At 36.1% G+C, this 16,460-nt stretch overlaps 2 protein-coding genes across 4 annotated transcripts; both read left to right on the top strand.

The window, feature by feature from the left end:
- Positions 1-673: 673 nt before the first annotated feature.
- LOC103961585 (SUMO-conjugating enzyme SCE1) lies at positions 674-3,870 on the top strand. The gene is made up of 5 exons (XM_009374157.3): positions 674-835; positions 933-1,016; positions 2,312-2,464; positions 2,581-2,694; positions 3,427-3,870. The coding sequence occupies exons 1-5, from the start codon at positions 767-769 to the stop codon at positions 3,487-3,489; spliced, it is 483 nt and encodes a 160-aa protein (XP_009372432.1). The 5' UTR covers positions 674-766; the 3' UTR covers positions 3,490-3,870.
- Positions 3,871-5,356: 1,486 nt separating this feature from the next.
- Positions 5,357-9,070, top strand: LOC103961584 (RNA-binding protein L). 3 transcript variants are annotated; one of them, XM_048571336.1, is made up of 10 exons: positions 5,358-5,743; positions 5,898-5,960; positions 6,378-6,462; positions 6,566-6,634; positions 6,890-6,965; positions 7,217-7,259; positions 7,936-8,048; positions 8,132-8,201; positions 8,584-8,669; positions 8,772-9,070. In XM_048571336.1, the coding sequence occupies exons 1-10, from the start codon at positions 5,411-5,413 to the stop codon at positions 8,812-8,814; spliced, it is 981 nt and encodes a 326-aa protein (XP_048427293.1). In that variant the 5' UTR covers positions 5,358-5,410; the 3' UTR covers positions 8,815-9,070. The 3 variants fall into 3 exon arrangements, with proteins under 3 accessions (XP_048427292.1, XP_048427291.1, XP_048427293.1); XM_048571335.1 differs by having other exon boundaries at positions 5,357-5,743; positions 6,893-6,965; positions 8,584-9,070; XM_048571334.1 differs by having other exon boundaries at positions 5,357-5,743; positions 8,584-9,070.
- The last annotated feature ends 7,390 nt before the right edge of the window (positions 9,071-16,460 follow it).

Genomic DNA, 16,460 nt, shown 5'->3' with positions numbered 1-16,460 from the left:
TGGTTCTCACGCGAGAATTTAACATAAATTAAAAATAAAATAAAAAAGAGGCATTTGTCAGGTTTCTTCCGAATTTATACAGACTTGTCAATTTTTTTCATAAATTTTAATTTTAGCAAACTATTTCTCTAAACTTTTGTAGTTAATTATTCTTTTCTGAATTTTAACTTTAACCGATTACCCTCTAAAATACAAATAGGCAATTTCTCCTCTAGTGTTAGATTCATCATCCATCCAATTTTTCGGTTTTTTGATCCTTATAGAGTTATCATGTGTTATCAACGTGGTCAAAATTGATGAAAAATTTTAAAATCTAGCATTAGAAGAAAATTGACTATTTAGAAAAATTCAAAGGTATTCAACTGAAATTAGAGTTCAAAAAGAAGATGGCTAATTAGAAAAGTTTAGAGAGATAATTGCTTAAAATTAAAATTTTGGAGATAAATTGGCAGTTAAATACACATCCATAAGGCAAATTGACAAATAGGCGATTAAGAAAAAAAATATTTTTTTGTATTAAAAATTTGATTAAAAATATTAAAAAATAGCAATTTGATTGACTTGGGGACCAAAACATTTATAATAATGCAAAATTACAAAATCGATTCGAAGCCCCATAAACCAGAGAAGGAGAATCGCAACTCCTCTTCCAGACTTCCACCCCAACCAATCCATTTGCTGTTTCGCACCGCCATAAAAGTCTTTGATTTTTCGCTCTTTATAAAAACCCCCAAAGGAGACGACTCGGAAACCGACAAGCGACGCCATGTCTGGAGGTATAGCTCGCGGCCGTCTAGCGGAGGAGCGCAAGGCCTGGCGGAAGAACCACCCTCACGTCCGTACACCCATCACTCCCTCTCTATCTCTCCGGATTACTGTGTGAAATCCTGGATTTGGGTCTTTATTTTTTTGGGTTAATTTCTGTGTTGTAGGGTTTTGTTGCGAAGCCGGAGACTTTACCAGATGGGACGGTTAATTTGATGGTGTGGCATTGCACGATTCCTGGCAAGACCGGTGTAAGCTCTCTGACTTATTTTGCACTTTTAATTTTTACTGTTTCAATGTGTTTTTTAAATTTGCGTGCAATTTTTTGGGTTTCTTAGTTCATATGGATTATTGAGAAAAGGGAAATGAACTATTAGATGGTTTTTTTTTTCCCTCAATTTTGTTTGAAATTTTTTAGAAATTACTTTTTGCTTAATTTATCATACCACAGAAACTTTCCCGGAAAACTTTTGTAGCCGAAAGTTTTTTCCTGGAAAGCCGTAAGTTAGTCATTTTATGCTTATATAGTTGTTGGGTAATGTTGTATTGGCACTCAGTTTCGTACGGTGTTGTATTGCTAAATTTTCAATTAGTATCATTTATGAGGTGAAATCATGATTGAGTGCGCGGTTTCGATGTATGCCACACAAAACTCTCTGAAGAAGGAAGAGCATTAGTGTATATATTGTTGAAAATACATACGTGACTTGATGTGTTCATATTACTTGCGTGATTTGGTTTGGATTTAGTTTGCATATTGAGCACTCTCATCTTTTACCCGGTTCATGGACTGGAATGAAAATTTGTTTGAACTACTTTTTTTCTTAATCAGTTAGTGAGCAAATTCATGTTTTATGCTGGATCTGGTCCACGGAGAATGATTCATAAGTTAACTTGAATGGTGTTGCAAAATATTTGAGCCATTTCATACACGTTTAAAAGATTTGTAGGGATAAATCACTTACATACTTTAGGATGGAAATAATGACGTTCTCAATCCTATTTAACTTTTGGCTAAGTCACTTGTGCATGAATCGAGGCTTTTTTGTTTATTAACCAGTGAGATGGAATTACTATGCATCTTCTTGGTATATTTTGCTCGTGACATTTTGTACCATAATGCAGAAGCTTGTGTTGATTTTAGCGGAAGACTCAGCACGAATGGCCTTCTTTGAGGGTTTTTTCTAATATCTACAATGTTTTTATATCAATTTTTTATTTTGTATTTTTCTTTCTTTATCCCTTTCAAGGTCAGGTGTTTTGGTTATTGTTTTCATGTCCAATCAACATGTTTGTATTAATTATATTCTCGGTAGTTATATCAAGGGTTTGTTTACTTCAAGAGAAATTGCGACAAGGAAAGGATTTGTATTTCAGGCAATATGCAACAGACCTTATGGTTATTTATTAACAGCAGGAGCCTTCACTGTTCTACTTTTCTTATTTTTAAAGTGAAGTTTGAAATGGACACTGGACGGTAGATGTGAGGAAATAAAATTTGATGTTTCTTTAGGTATTCACTTGTCTTCCTAATCTTTTGTTGCAGACTGACTGGGAGGGGGGTTTCTTTCCTCTTACACTTCACTTCAGTGAAGACTACCCTAGCAAGCCTCCGAAGTGTAAATTCCCGCCAGGTTTCTTCCACCCCAATGTATATCCATCTGGAACTGTCTGTCTATCAATTCTTAATGAGGACAGTGTAAGTACCTTCTTCTTGTTTAAACTCTTTCAACATAAGGAGGCCACTTCTTTGGCATGGAGAGTTTAGTGCGATTTTTATCGCATGGTACTTAGCATTCTTTGTCTTATATTTAGGGTTGGAGACCAGCAATAACTGTGAAGCAAATTCTTGTGGGCATTCAGGATTTGCTGGACCAGCCAAATCCTGCTGATCCTGCACAGACAGAAGGGTATCACCTCTTCATTCAGGTATTCTTCTACTTAACAACTTTGTGTTTTCCCATTGCACCACAAAACTTTGAGGGAAATCTCTATAGTTTATGTAATGAATGTAAAGAAAGAGAAAGCATAAGGGTAGAAGAAAAATCAACAATCTAATAAAAAAATTCTTCACTGTAGGTGAGAAACCCTAACCTTAAAATTACAAATTTATGCTGTGAAGAGGAAGAGGACAAGTTCCAATTCCTTGATTTCTGTTTTAATTAAAAAACCCTGCCCAAGACGACATCATTTTGGGTTTGGGTAGTTAAAAACAAAAAACCAAACAAACGCCCAGTCGAACGCCTAGGCGCGCCTCGAACACGTGTAGGTGACTTTATAGCCTACTCCCATTGGGCAGCGGTGTGTTCATCATCGGCCGGTCCTCCAAGACCGCCTAGGTGTGTCTTAAAACGCTTTTTTTTAAAACATGGATTCCCACATTTTCTGAGGTTATGCAATATCATTAGGACGTCCACTAGACATATGATTCAGTATTTATAATATACACCTGCTTCACTGATCCTGGAAGTGGGAATTAATTTGCATCTGAACTCACCCTGCGTGACTGCAACCCAAGGGTTGCCATTGTTGTGCTATCTGTTGGTGGGTGGCCATGGGACAATATGATTAAATGCAGACCACCTGTTATGAATTTAGCAGGTGGTAATTTATGTTTGCTTAAGTTCTTGTTCTTATACTCTTCAATTTGGCTTGATGCAGGATGCCACAGAGTACAAGAAGAGGGTTCGGCAGCAGTCAAGGCAATACCCACCTCTTGTCTGATGCAAAATTGGCCTTCTAGTCCAAGAAAGTCCCGGTACTTTGGTAACTGTCGGTTGCTGCCTTTTGTTTAATGTTAAAAACTGCTTATGTCAAAAATTGTTGTTTGGAAGTTATAAGCAGTTTCAGTTAGCATCATGTGTACTCTACAAAGTTGAATTTATATTCTGTAATCATTTGGATTAACTTGTGTTAATGAATGACACTAGTACGAGTGACCGGTGATACTCATGAGTCGTGTCAATGAGAAACACAATCTTAAGTGTTGAGACTATGCCGATTGTGTTGATTTATGAGAGTTGTCATTTGTGGCTTTGATTGCGTGTATTTATGAAGCAAATGTTTCTCAAATTTTATGATACCAGTTGATCCGGTGGTGTTTCATTTGTTCGCATTTGCCCTCACTATGAATTTCATGCTCACTCTCCCTTGGACTGGTTATCAGGGTCGGAGAATGAATTATTTTACTTTCATCCTTGATCTCAAATCCAACGAGGGTGACCACGAATCTGTGGTCATCAGGCGACCAAGAGGGCGGTAAGGTAATACCATTTGGTCGGCCACACCAGTTGGTACCTGGAAGTCAAAAACACTCTCGGTACGTGCAGTACTACTGTTTTGCAGATAAAACTTATGGCGGGATGATTGGGATTTGATAGAATTTATTGTGAGGTGATGAACTGAAGGGGCTGCGTTGTGTGCAAATAGTCGGCAACAAGATTCGTGGCAAACTGAATGAAGCGCGTTCAGCTGGGACGGACGTTTTGTAATTTTTCGTTTGGATGTGCTTTTTTTATTTTTTTTATTTTTTTATTTTAACAATCGTTATTATTTACATTAAGGAGAGGAGTGAACATACCCTCACAATGTGTTAACAATAATGTGGTTCAAATTCGTCTTTGGATGTGCTTTTGAAATGACTGAAAGCGCTTTTAAAGAAAATGTTTTTGGATTCCCAAAGTATTTAAAGTGTTTTCTACAAGAAACACCAATTACGTGCTGCTTCCAGGAAACACTTTAATTGCTTTTTCAGGATTTATTTGCATTTTTACTAAGGATTGGTTCTAAAAACATTTTCACCAAAAGCGTTTTCAGTCATTTTAAAAGCATATCCAAATGAGCTTTAAATCAGTTGTGTATCCTTGCAGCTATTGCAAGCGTCACGCTGCTGTTTTAGTCGGGACGATGCTTCTCATTGTTTTCAGTTCATCAATTTTCGTTAAGATTTATATCTAATTGCCTATTTTTATCAAATTTAAACTTTTCGTGGGAAAATGATCCTCGCCGAATCATTTTCCTGAGGATCCCGGTGATTTCGTGATCATGACCGTTCATTGTATATTGTGAGATCATAAATCATTTAAAATTTAAAATTTAAAATTAAATATAAATAGTAATTAACAAAAACTGACCACACGATATACAATGAACGGTCACAATCACTGGATTCCCAGAAAAGAGATCTGGCAAGGACCCTTTTCCCTTTTTGTGCCATTTTAAACTGAAGTATCCATATCCACACTCAGGCTGCGTGCTCGGCCATCTCGACCGTTGCTTGATCCCAATTCTCGTTAACCAACAACTTGGTGGCTCCCATAAATGGACATACATTGTTTCTTTCGACAAAGAGTAAATAAACTGCCACTTAGTACTAACGTTTTAATCGTATTTATCTTCACTTTATAAATGAGATGCTTTAGATTCAAAGTATGTGAATGATGAGTTTGATTCCAATTTAATCCTCCACTTCCAAGTTCGAGTCTTTTGTCCCTATTTAAGAAAATAAATTATATTTATCAAAAAAACATATATAGCATATTTGGGCTCCAAACTTTCAGGCCCAGCCCACCTCTGAAACTTAAGACACTGCAGCTACTATATCACAACACACAAAACCGAGACCCAAATTTACTAGGGGCTTCAAATGGACGACATGGCTGCCTATTACCCGCCACCGCCTCCACCACCAGGCTCGGTTGACTACACCTCCCACCCACAACCCCCGCCACCTCAACCGCCCCCAGTGCTGGCGCCACCGCCTCAGCACTACCTGGTTCAGCCCTACTTCCCTCAACAGCCACCACCTTTCGCTTCCTACGTTGCCCCTCGGATCCCCCAACCCTCATACGACGAGCTCCGAACCCTATTCATCGCCGGTCTCTCAGAAGATGTCAAGCCCCGCGAAATCTACAACCTCTTCCGCGAGTTTCCGGGTTACGAGTCCTCCCACCTCCGAACCCCCACCGGAAAGTCTCAGGTACAGCGTTACCAATAGGAATTCAATAAATTTAATGCTTAATTTTCAGATATTTTCATTGGGAAGTTGGGGAATTTTGAATTGGAATTGAATGTGTTGGTTTTAATGATCCGGAAGTTGTTTTTTTAGCTGACATGATGTTTTGGTGATGCAGCCTTTTGCTTTCGCGGTGTTCTTAGATCAGCAGTCTGCCATTGGAGCAATGCATGCGCTGAATGTTAGTATCTTGCATTATTCGGTGATGTAAAATTTGGATATCTGTGAGTAGACATTGTGTTTGTACTATATTTGGTTGCATTGCCACGTTGACACTGTGGAAACCGGACTGTATAAATTGGTATTTTGCTGTTTAAAATTATCTTCCGGACAATCATTCTACTTGTAAGTTGGTTGCAATCTACAATTATGGTAATGTAGCCAATATTTATCCACTTTTCATTTACTTGGCTGAAGAGCCTAGCATAGGGTTGAATCACTTATACCTATTTATTTGTGGATGATGGAGGTTCTTTGGTAGTGGTTTGCATAGGTTTTTTAGTCGGCAGGTTTTCCGCTTTTTATGCGAAATTTAGGTGCGCAGAAGAAAATGTGAAAACATTAACTGAGAGCTGTTGATCATGATCCTTGTTTGCAGGGAATGGTGTTTGATCTTGAGAAGGGATCAAAACTATATATTGATCTAGCAAAATCTAATTCTAGGTCAAAGCGCTCAAGAACAGGTCGATTTCTTTGTGCTTTTTCACTTTCTTTGTCCTTTTGTTTTATTTCAGTATTAACTGGATTGGAATTGCAATCTGTGCTATTGTCAATCGTTGTTTGCAGATGATGAAAGACCTAGCTCAGATAAGAGAGCTAGAAGTTCGTCATATTCTAGGGGAACTCCTGATTCTGGTAAGAGGATTGTCTGTAACTACTTGTTTAAGGGATTTACCCCATGCGAATTCCTTGTCTGCAGTTGTTTATGTCATTAATTATCCAGATGTACATTATGCTATCTCACTTACTTCTCTGTATAATCGATTGTCTTGATGATAATCTGTTTGATGATTGTCTGGTCTCTGAGATCAGAAACTATTACTTAGTCACATGGAGGACACATTGATCTAATAGCTCACATTGCACATGTTTTGCACGCTTGGACACTAGCAGGTGTTGGCAGCATTCACGTGCCTGGAATGGGTAATTCTGCTTACAACATGATTGGTTATCCATCTGCACCAAGGTCATCTGCACTGCTTGAGCACACGTTTTTTTCACATGAAGTTACTACAATTAGCTCAATAATCAGCACATAGTTTATTCTAAAATATATCACTTCTAGCTGAAACGCCAAGGGCATGGTAAAAGAAGTTTCTGGACGCCCTGTTCCATGAAGTTGGAGTATAGTATTTTCTTTCTGAAATAACCACATTAGTAAATCTATTGAACTTGTTGTACTCATTTATTGTTTTCTTTGCTATTCATTCATGGCAGCTTCAATGACAGAGCTGTACACGAGACAATAGCCCCAAACATGGTATGGTTTCTCTTCAATACTTGTACTCAATTTTTCAGAGCAGTTTAATTTTCAAGTCAGTTTTTAATTCTTGAAGATGGTCATGCAATATTTTCTTTGATATTCTTTTTTTGCTTTCATAATATACATGTTCCATTCTTTTAAGCAATATCATATATATCTTGTCAGGCATTAACCTTCTTTTTTGGCCAACCCCCGTCTTTTTTTCTCTTTCCATATTGGAGGTTTTAGCTGCAGTTCAGTCAGATTTTAGTTGTAATCGTAACTGAGTATCTTGCTCTCCAAAATTTTTACTTGGGCTGCGTTTCTCTTTGGGTGGCTGTGAATGGATAAATACATGCTCCTCTTCTGTGTATCACTTCCATGTTTCACAGTGTGTGCATTTAACTATAGTGCTGCACTTCAAGACATTATTTTATGGAAATAAAAGGCCATTGTACCTTAAAATATTATTGAGTACATCCTATTGCACATTGTATTGTAATATAAGAAACTTCCATTGTAGCCTCAGTATTTTAAATAATGGATTTCGAACTTGGATTTTGTGCATCATTTTGTGTTTTGTCAATTTGCATATTTTCATCTGTAATCCCACTCTCTTCAACATAGGTGTTACATAATATGCATGAAATGTAATCTATTTGTGAATGTTGTTGGCTCTTATTTACTTTGGCAGAATAATTCTTCAGCACAGCATTTTCCACAAAATAATACTCCATGTCCAACACTTTTCGTGGCTAACTTGGGGCCAACATGTACGGAGCAAGAGCTAATTCAAGTGTTTTCAAGGTTAATAGCTATACTTTCTTGTCATCTACATTCATCTGTATAATCTGTAATACTTGTGGTGTTTTTTTAATTGTTTTTGTTAGGTGCCCTGGGTTCATAAAATTGAAGATGCAAAGCACATGTGGAGCTCCAGTTGCCTTTGTTGATTTTCAGGTACTTTTTTAGTGCTATCATCCAACTTAAAAATAACACTAATTATGCGGTCTTTCCAAGAGGGAGCTTAGTGAGATGTAAATAGCATTGATTTGAGTCGTGTTTAGCTTAACATTTGTAGATAACATTGGGAAATTGAAAGTAATCCTATACTTCTATTATCGCCTTCTGTGTCTGATGTTTGTTCCATTGTCGCTTTCTGTGTCTGATGTTTGTTCTATTGTCGCTTTCTGTGTCTGATGTTTGAAGTATGAGTTTATCGCTGGTATGTTATAGTCTTATAGAAGTGTTGGTTACCAGTATAATGTCCAAATTCCCTGATTGCAAAACCTCCTAGACGTGCTTTGTGATTCTAATTATATGCCTTGCCCTATATTTGTAGGATACTGCCTGCTCAACTGGAGCGCTGAGTCGTCTGCAAGGCACATTTCTCTACTCTTCAACAACTGGCGAAGGCATGAGATTAGAGTATCCTGTAGTATCTCGCCTCTTGTTTTGTTTGCTTTTACCTTTCCGGTCCTCGGATTTGTTGGTTTTTATTGTACCAGTTTTGCTTAACAAGAATCCCAGATACGCCAGATCACGAATGGGAATGCGTAAGAAGCCGAAGTAATTCAAATAGAAGATGATAGCTTTTTTCTTGTTTCCGTGCCCACACAAGACGATCCACATCTTACAGTTAGTAGATTTTCTATCCAGGCAGAGGTGGGTAACTGTTATGATTCGTGTTCATTTTCTTTGATGGTGCCCTCGTCATCAACAGTCAATAATGGAAACGTAGTTTTACGGTGGATTTGTAAAGACGTATAGCATCTGCTATTTTTCAAATTGTAAACATTTTATTCTAACAAAAGTATGTTTTTTGTTCTTTTTCTTTTGTTTTTTGGTCAAGCAAAAGTATGTTTTTTAATTGACCCTACATGCACCCGATGGATGCAATCTAACTGCAAATTACGGTCGGACGCATCAAAGTGATTCATGAAGTGTAGAAAAACAAAAGTTAATGTACGCATGTCAATCAATCAGTGATTTGTCTATGAGGAATGACTTTGTGTTGAGAATATCGTGTTTAACCCGATGGATGCAATCTAATTGCAAATTACGGTCGGACGCATCAAATTGATTCATAAAGTGTAGAAAAACAAAACTTAATGTACGCATGTCAATCAATCAGTGATTTGTCTACAAGGAATGACTATGTTGAGAATATCGTGTTTAAGAATGAGAAAAATAGAACAAACACAGAAATCGAAAACAAATAACCAAGATATATAGCACCAAAAAATTAACGTGTTCCGGCTATATATGCCTACGTTCATGGGCAGCAACAACAATCTTTCACCATATCAATAATGAGTACAACCAATAATCTTACCAAGCTTTTAGGATTAAGACTTGACAAAAAACCTAAAAGAATAAGAAATACAATCTTACCTAAAAGAATAAGAACATCTTCAACCTCGCCAAAGCTCTGGCGACCCAAATCGGCTACCTTGGTAGGTTCACAAGCAGGAGTTGGCGCTCAAGTAGGGAAAGAGAGAGATAGAGTTTAAGAAGACGATGGAGATTGGAGTGAGTGACTGAATCTGGAAGTGAAACCTGGACACACGAGATGTCGACTATTAATGGTTGAGATTAGATGATAGGGTATCGTTTAATCTCAACCGTTCATTACTATTAGAAACGGGTCGGTCCAGGGCCTCGTTTTTCTAAGGATTAGGACTTGGCCCGCCCCATATTTGATAGCGCCCCGCCCCGCCTCATTTACTCTCTACAATATTTGGAACCAGCCCGTACCCGCCCTGAACCTACATTACTTTCCCCAACCCGCGGTTCCTCTACCCGTTTGCCCATCCCTAAGTACAATAGCCTCTTTATATAGATATAACAAAGGTCTTCTTCAATAAGGATGATTAATCCTCATTGGATAGTTACGAATCTTTCTCCAATTAAAAAACTAACTCCAATTGGGTAAACAACTCCAACTAGGAAAACAACTCCAATTGGGAAAACAATTTAATCCTCTAAGACTATATTTCCCAATAGCCTTAAGACAACTCATCATGGGCTTGAAAACTCAACAATCTCCCCCTCCAGACCATGAGGAAGTTATACCAAAATATGGTTGCTCTTCTTCATCAAACCCCTATTGATCGAACTTCTCATAACCAGGCTCCCCTGACTGAACCACTCATGACCAGATTCCTCCTGATTGAACTACTCTCGTCCTTAGCAAAGGCAATTATAGACTTATTTGCCACAACCATCGTTCATCTGCATCAAAGATGCTCTTCATCGTAAGTCACAACACCTACAATATTGTTCTCATCCTTTTGTTCCTTTTTTCCATTTACGACAATGCTTCTTCATGTGACCCTTTTTTCCGATAATAGTGACGGTCGCCACTGAATCTCATCTCACCAAAATTTTTGCCTCTTTTCTCTGTGACAAAGAGTTGTCCAGCGTTTGCACCTGAAGCTTTTCTCCTTGTTTCTTCATTAAACGTGCTATCTTTAACAACGTCGATAGACAGTACACCATTAGAAGTCGAATTACTTACAATTACGACGAAGGTTTCTCAACTATCTGGTAAGGATCCTAGCAACAATAGTGCTAGCAGCTCGTCTTCAATATTCAAACCACAGTGGCCACCTGAATGATCACGTTCTGAAAGTTGTTCAAGTGCTCGGTTACACTAACATCTTCCACATACTTCATATTGACAAGCTCTTTGATAAGGAATGTTTTCTTGATAGCAGTCTTCTTCTTAAAGAAGGATTCTAACTTCTTCTAAAGAGCTTGCGCATCAGTTTCTTTAGACACATGCTAATAGATGCTCTCATCCACCCTTTGTCTAATCGTACCAATAGTTTTACGATTCATTTTGGTCCAATCGGCACCAAACATACTTGCTAGCTTGCAATTAATACCTTTAATCGGCTCATGGAGATCTTTACAATAAAGCATGTCCTCCAATCTTGATTTCCATGTAACCCAGTTGGAGCGGGTGAGTTTCATCATAATTGCATCTTCCATTCTAAACGGATATCAGCTAAACTAGGCTCTGATACCACTTGTTGAGAATATCGCGTTTAAGAATGGGAAAAACATAACAAACATAGAAATCAAAAACAAATAACCAAGATATACAACACCAAAAAATTAACGTGGTTCGACTATATATGTCTAATTCCACGAGACAGCAACAACAAACTTTCACCATATCAATAATGAGTACAACCAATAATCTTGCCAAGCCTATAGGATTAAGACTTGACAAAAAACCTAAAAGAATAAGAACAAGAAATACAATCTTATATTTTCTCTCGGACGCACTTTCCCCTTACAATATTCTCTCACTCTAATCCCTTAAGTGGTATACAAATACTGTTTTGCTCCCATTTAAAACTAGTACAGTAGCCCTTTTATATAGACATAATAAAGGTCTTCTCCAATAAGGATTATTAATCCTAATTAGAATCTAGTTATAAATCTTTCTCCAATTGAAAAACTAACTCTAATTGGGAAAACAATTTAATCCTTGAAGACTATATTTCTCAATAGTCTTAGGACAACTCATCTTGGGTTTGAAAACCCAACACTCTATGTATGTTACGAGCCTAGGTATTATTGCTTTTCCGTCTCGGATGCCAAATACTCCTGTCAAAGAATGAACCAGAATTTGAGAGTTGGAAGTCAGTAATAGGATTCTGCTATGTTGCTGAGTCAATAAATCAACCATTGACCATGATAGTAGTCTAGTTCAATGTAAGTGGATAGATAAATAAAAGTAATGACCAATCAAGCATCGTTAAATACTATGTGATTGTGTGTGTGTGAAATCGTCTGAAGAAAATAAAAATTGTCAAAGACAATGTCATTTTTTCCACACACATGTGACCTTTTTTCTTCTTTTTTTTTTTTGGGATTTTTTTTTCTTTCTGCAGACACACGACCTCCTCAATCCTCAAATAATAAGGGTGGTAGGACGTGGTACAGTTAGACGTGTGCATGAAATTGATAATTTTCCATTTGTTTTTGGATTTATATAGAAAGGTCAACATGTATCCTAAACTCCTACATCTAAGGACCAACTGCCCCCGGATTTGTCACACACCCATTGCATGCCACGTCATTGCATTCATGATGATGATTATCATCATCAAATGCTTGATTTTCAATTTCTCAATCTCTGGCTGAATCATTAGTCTGCATGCCCAATCAATGCTTCTGGTATAACAATCGAGAAAAAGAACAGGAAAATGGAACGTTGAAATATATCTTGAAACATGTGGGCAAGCTTGAGCTCAATTATTCAAGGTAAATTCAGTATATTACCAAATACAATCGTTGTTTATTTTTATTCCTCTGTCTTTCTCGTATTACGTGCTTGATGAGTTAGATGAAAAGATTTTTTATTCATCCACGCTTGCCCTTATGTTCCTCTAAATAGCAATCATCTAGTGGTACCAATAGCAAGCCATGTGACCAAATAGTAGCCTTACGCTTGGTTGAATTCCGACTACTCTATCACCTGCATAGACTATTAATCCAATTAAACCAACTTGCTTTCAATACGACATTTCTTCTGTTTTTCTTCTTCCCTCCAAAAATTCAATTTTATTTCAAAGAATTTAAAGTTACCTATTATTCCTCTTCAAGCCACATTTTCATCAAGTTACCCATCATTGGCTTGGTAGGCAATTTGGAAGACTGATGCAATATTAGCCACCTTAATTCGATTCGAACCAAAACTCCAAAACCACCAACTCTCTCGATGCCAGTGAAATTTGGAAACTACATTATTCCTAGAACCTGGGTTTTCAAATTGATCATTTAAATATCAGTACTAGAACTGTATAATGCAGAGCTATAATATATATCTTAGTGTCCTGGTTAACAATTAAAAAAATAGAAAATAAATAAAACCTCTTCATTGTTTTCTGAATTTTCCAACCTACCAACCCCACTTTCTTCAATATTTCAATCACAAAGCAACAAAACCTCCAATGAATACCCTTCTTTTCAGGGCTATAAAGTTTGGCTCTTTTTTCATTTTATATGCATGGTTAGTAATATCAATCATTGAATCACAATACTAAAATGCATACAATACAACTAGCTATGCATTGCAAGATGTAAATGTAGCTAAACCCATAAAATATAACGGATTCAGCATCACTGTGGTGTATTTATAAGGGTTCTTTAGATATAGACCCTTACAACTTTTATTTTCTAAACAAAAACCCACTTAGTTATAAACTTCCAAATAAAACCCAAATTTGAAAATGACTGCCAAGTAGAAAAATAATTGACCTATTGTTACAAGATATTTACAACTTGTACCACAATATTCAAAATAACTCAATAAATGTAATTATTCACCTTAATTACAATGAACAAATAGTTATTACACATATTATTACCCCCAACACACACACACACACACACACACACACATATATTTATATACACGTTCAAATGTATATAGTACTACCATAAGCTCAATATATAAATAAATAAATATATATATATATATATTTATGATGAGCAACTAACATATATTTTGTAGGTAAATTAATGTTGAATCAAATAACATTCTTTTATTTAGTAGGTAATATATTTTTCATGTATTATTACATATATTTGGCACATTTTATTATTATAAGATATATGTACAAATAATAGGTAATTTATGAAGAGCAACTAACATATATTTTGTAGGTAAAATATAATTTGATTGACTAAACTAAGCATGTATTATTACATATATTAGGCATGTTTTATTGTTATTATATATTAGGCAACAAATTTATTATTTTTTTTATTTTTGTAAAATCATTAAATCTTCCTTACAATCCGTATAGAATTAATTGTGTACATCAAACATTCAATAGGGGTATTTTAGGCATCATATTTTTTTAATGTTTAAAGTCTAATATGTTGATGTGGAATCTGATCAATGAGTTTTATTAGAGTAAAAAACTTATGTCGGGTTTTATATGGAGAAAATTAAACTTTAGGGGCTAAAGTCATACTTTTAGTAATGCACCGTTATTTAAAAAGATGTTACTCATGATAATTCAGTATTAGACAGAGATGCAATGTAGCAATGAATTTATTCTTTATAAGTTATAGTGGTTAAGCATCTTGAGGAAACGCCACGCAGTGGTGAACTTTTCCATAGACTACAACCGTGCATAGTGGTTAAGCATCTTTGATTTCACTAGATTGGTTACAATTCGAGCTTGCGCAGTGCAACGTGTACTTTTCAACGAATCCAAACTAGAAAAGGTTTGAAGAAACCATGTACTATTGGTCGGTGCCCTTTAAAGTTTTGCAGTTGTATCTGTCAATGCGTTATGGCATCGTGGGAAAACTTTTAGGAGGGGAATTGTGGAGAGCAATAATACAGTACTTGGTATAATCCAAGTGTATCCAACAAATGCAATGCAAATTGTAAATGTAGGGGGAACAAGAACCAACCACATCAGAATTCATTATTGTTTTTCATAATCATATACAAAGTTTTTTTGTTTTATTTCCAAAGTCATTTTTATATTACGAAACAATTGAATTGGTTAGGAGTCTAAGTCTGCTTTGAACACTAATTTCTTTAACAAGGTACAACTTGATCAAATAAGATCAAGAATGTCTCGCCAGTAGAAGTGATTGGCTGACCAGTTCCTCTCATTTTTCTTCATTTTATTCTATTTAATGGACATGGTTGATTGTATAAGGTGTAGAAAAATAACTTACCGATAGTGCTTACATCTTTGATTTTAACTCACAAATTGTTTATCGTTCAAATTTTAGACTATGCTCAAAATAAGATACTTAAGATCTAAAAATCGAAGCTCTAAAAGGTCATTATATATATATATATATATCAACGCTTTAAAACATAAAACGAAGGAGAGTTTCTTGACGCATTCGTTTGGTAAGAAAACTCTACAAGAGAATCTCACCTCATATATAATGTTCCATATATACGAACACAAATTATTTCAGATTCAATGGCAACATAACCCTAATGGATAGGTAACATAGAATGGAAACAAAAATGTTGTTGAAGAGTCACATAAGATCTTTCCTTGTATTATTTAAATGAAAAAGTTACTCGGACCACGTTATTTGGTATGTTGTGTGTGAAAACGATGAGGCCGAGGTGTACTCGATTGTGGCATTGTGTATTGTGACAAGGGACAAGTGCTCTATATTTTATAATATTTAGTATAACATACTTCTCTAAAGTTGCTAAAGATAGATACAAATTGTAATACATTTATAACTAATTGGTAATATGGGAAGTAGCGCAACTATTTATAAGCATGTGCAAAGTTCATCTTCTCATCAATGTAAATTCATTTTCAACATGCCCTCTCAAATGTGGTGAATTTTCAAGCTTAACACATGAACAATACAATAGCGTGATGTGGAACGTGTGTGACCGTTTAGCTTTACACGTGGAACAACTGCTCTAATACCAAAGTTGAGGTTTTGCCATAAAAGTAATTGGCATTATGGGGAGTAGCCTATCCTCTTGTAAGCCATTGCAAGATTTCTCCTTTCACCAATGTGTGACTCTTTTATCTTCACATTCTCACATCCTTTCATTAATTTTTTTTTTTTATTATTTGTCATTTTTTTAAACAGAAAATATTACTTCTCCTCACTTAAGACCACATTTATATAAAGAAAACTGATAGGGAGATCATATTTTTATAATAAATCAACGTATCATCTTATGTGGATGTGTATATGCCACATTAGTTAATGAATTTACATCATTGAACATTGATTGTATGCATTACTTGCCCATGGCTCGGCGGGCAATCCACTTGGCCTTAGCATCTATCTCGGCCATTTCTCCCTCTGCAAAGTACAGAGAAGTATTGAAAGAGTGAGCGACTAAGGGCTAGTTTGGTAATTGTTGTGCTTTGAAAAAAAACTGCATCTGCTATACTGTGAAAATAAACTCATTTTTGCTGCTTCACGTTTTCAGCTTTTTTCACCCAAACTGTGAAAATAAGCTGTTTTTAGGTGTTTACCAAACACCTTTTTAAGCTCAGCTTTTTTTTATACCCACTTTTTATAAAAACACCTTAGTACCAAACCAGTACTAAGAATGAGAATCCACTTAGATAAAGGACAAATATATTAAAGCTCGTGCAATTTACCTCTTAAAATACTGACCACTCACAAATGGATTTCAATAAGTATGGCGGCAATGGAAAGCTCCTTAGAAGGCAAGGAAGT

The sequence above is a fragment of a genome, unplaced genomic scaffold (assembly GCF_019419815.1).
Source record: "Pyrus x bretschneideri cultivar Hongxiangsu unplaced genomic scaffold, Pyrus_bretschneideri_v1 Contig59, whole genome shotgun sequence".
NCBI lineage: Eukaryota > Viridiplantae > Streptophyta > Magnoliopsida > Rosales > Rosaceae > Pyrus > Pyrus x bretschneideri.
This window is presented reverse-complemented; position numbering and strand designations above follow the sequence as displayed.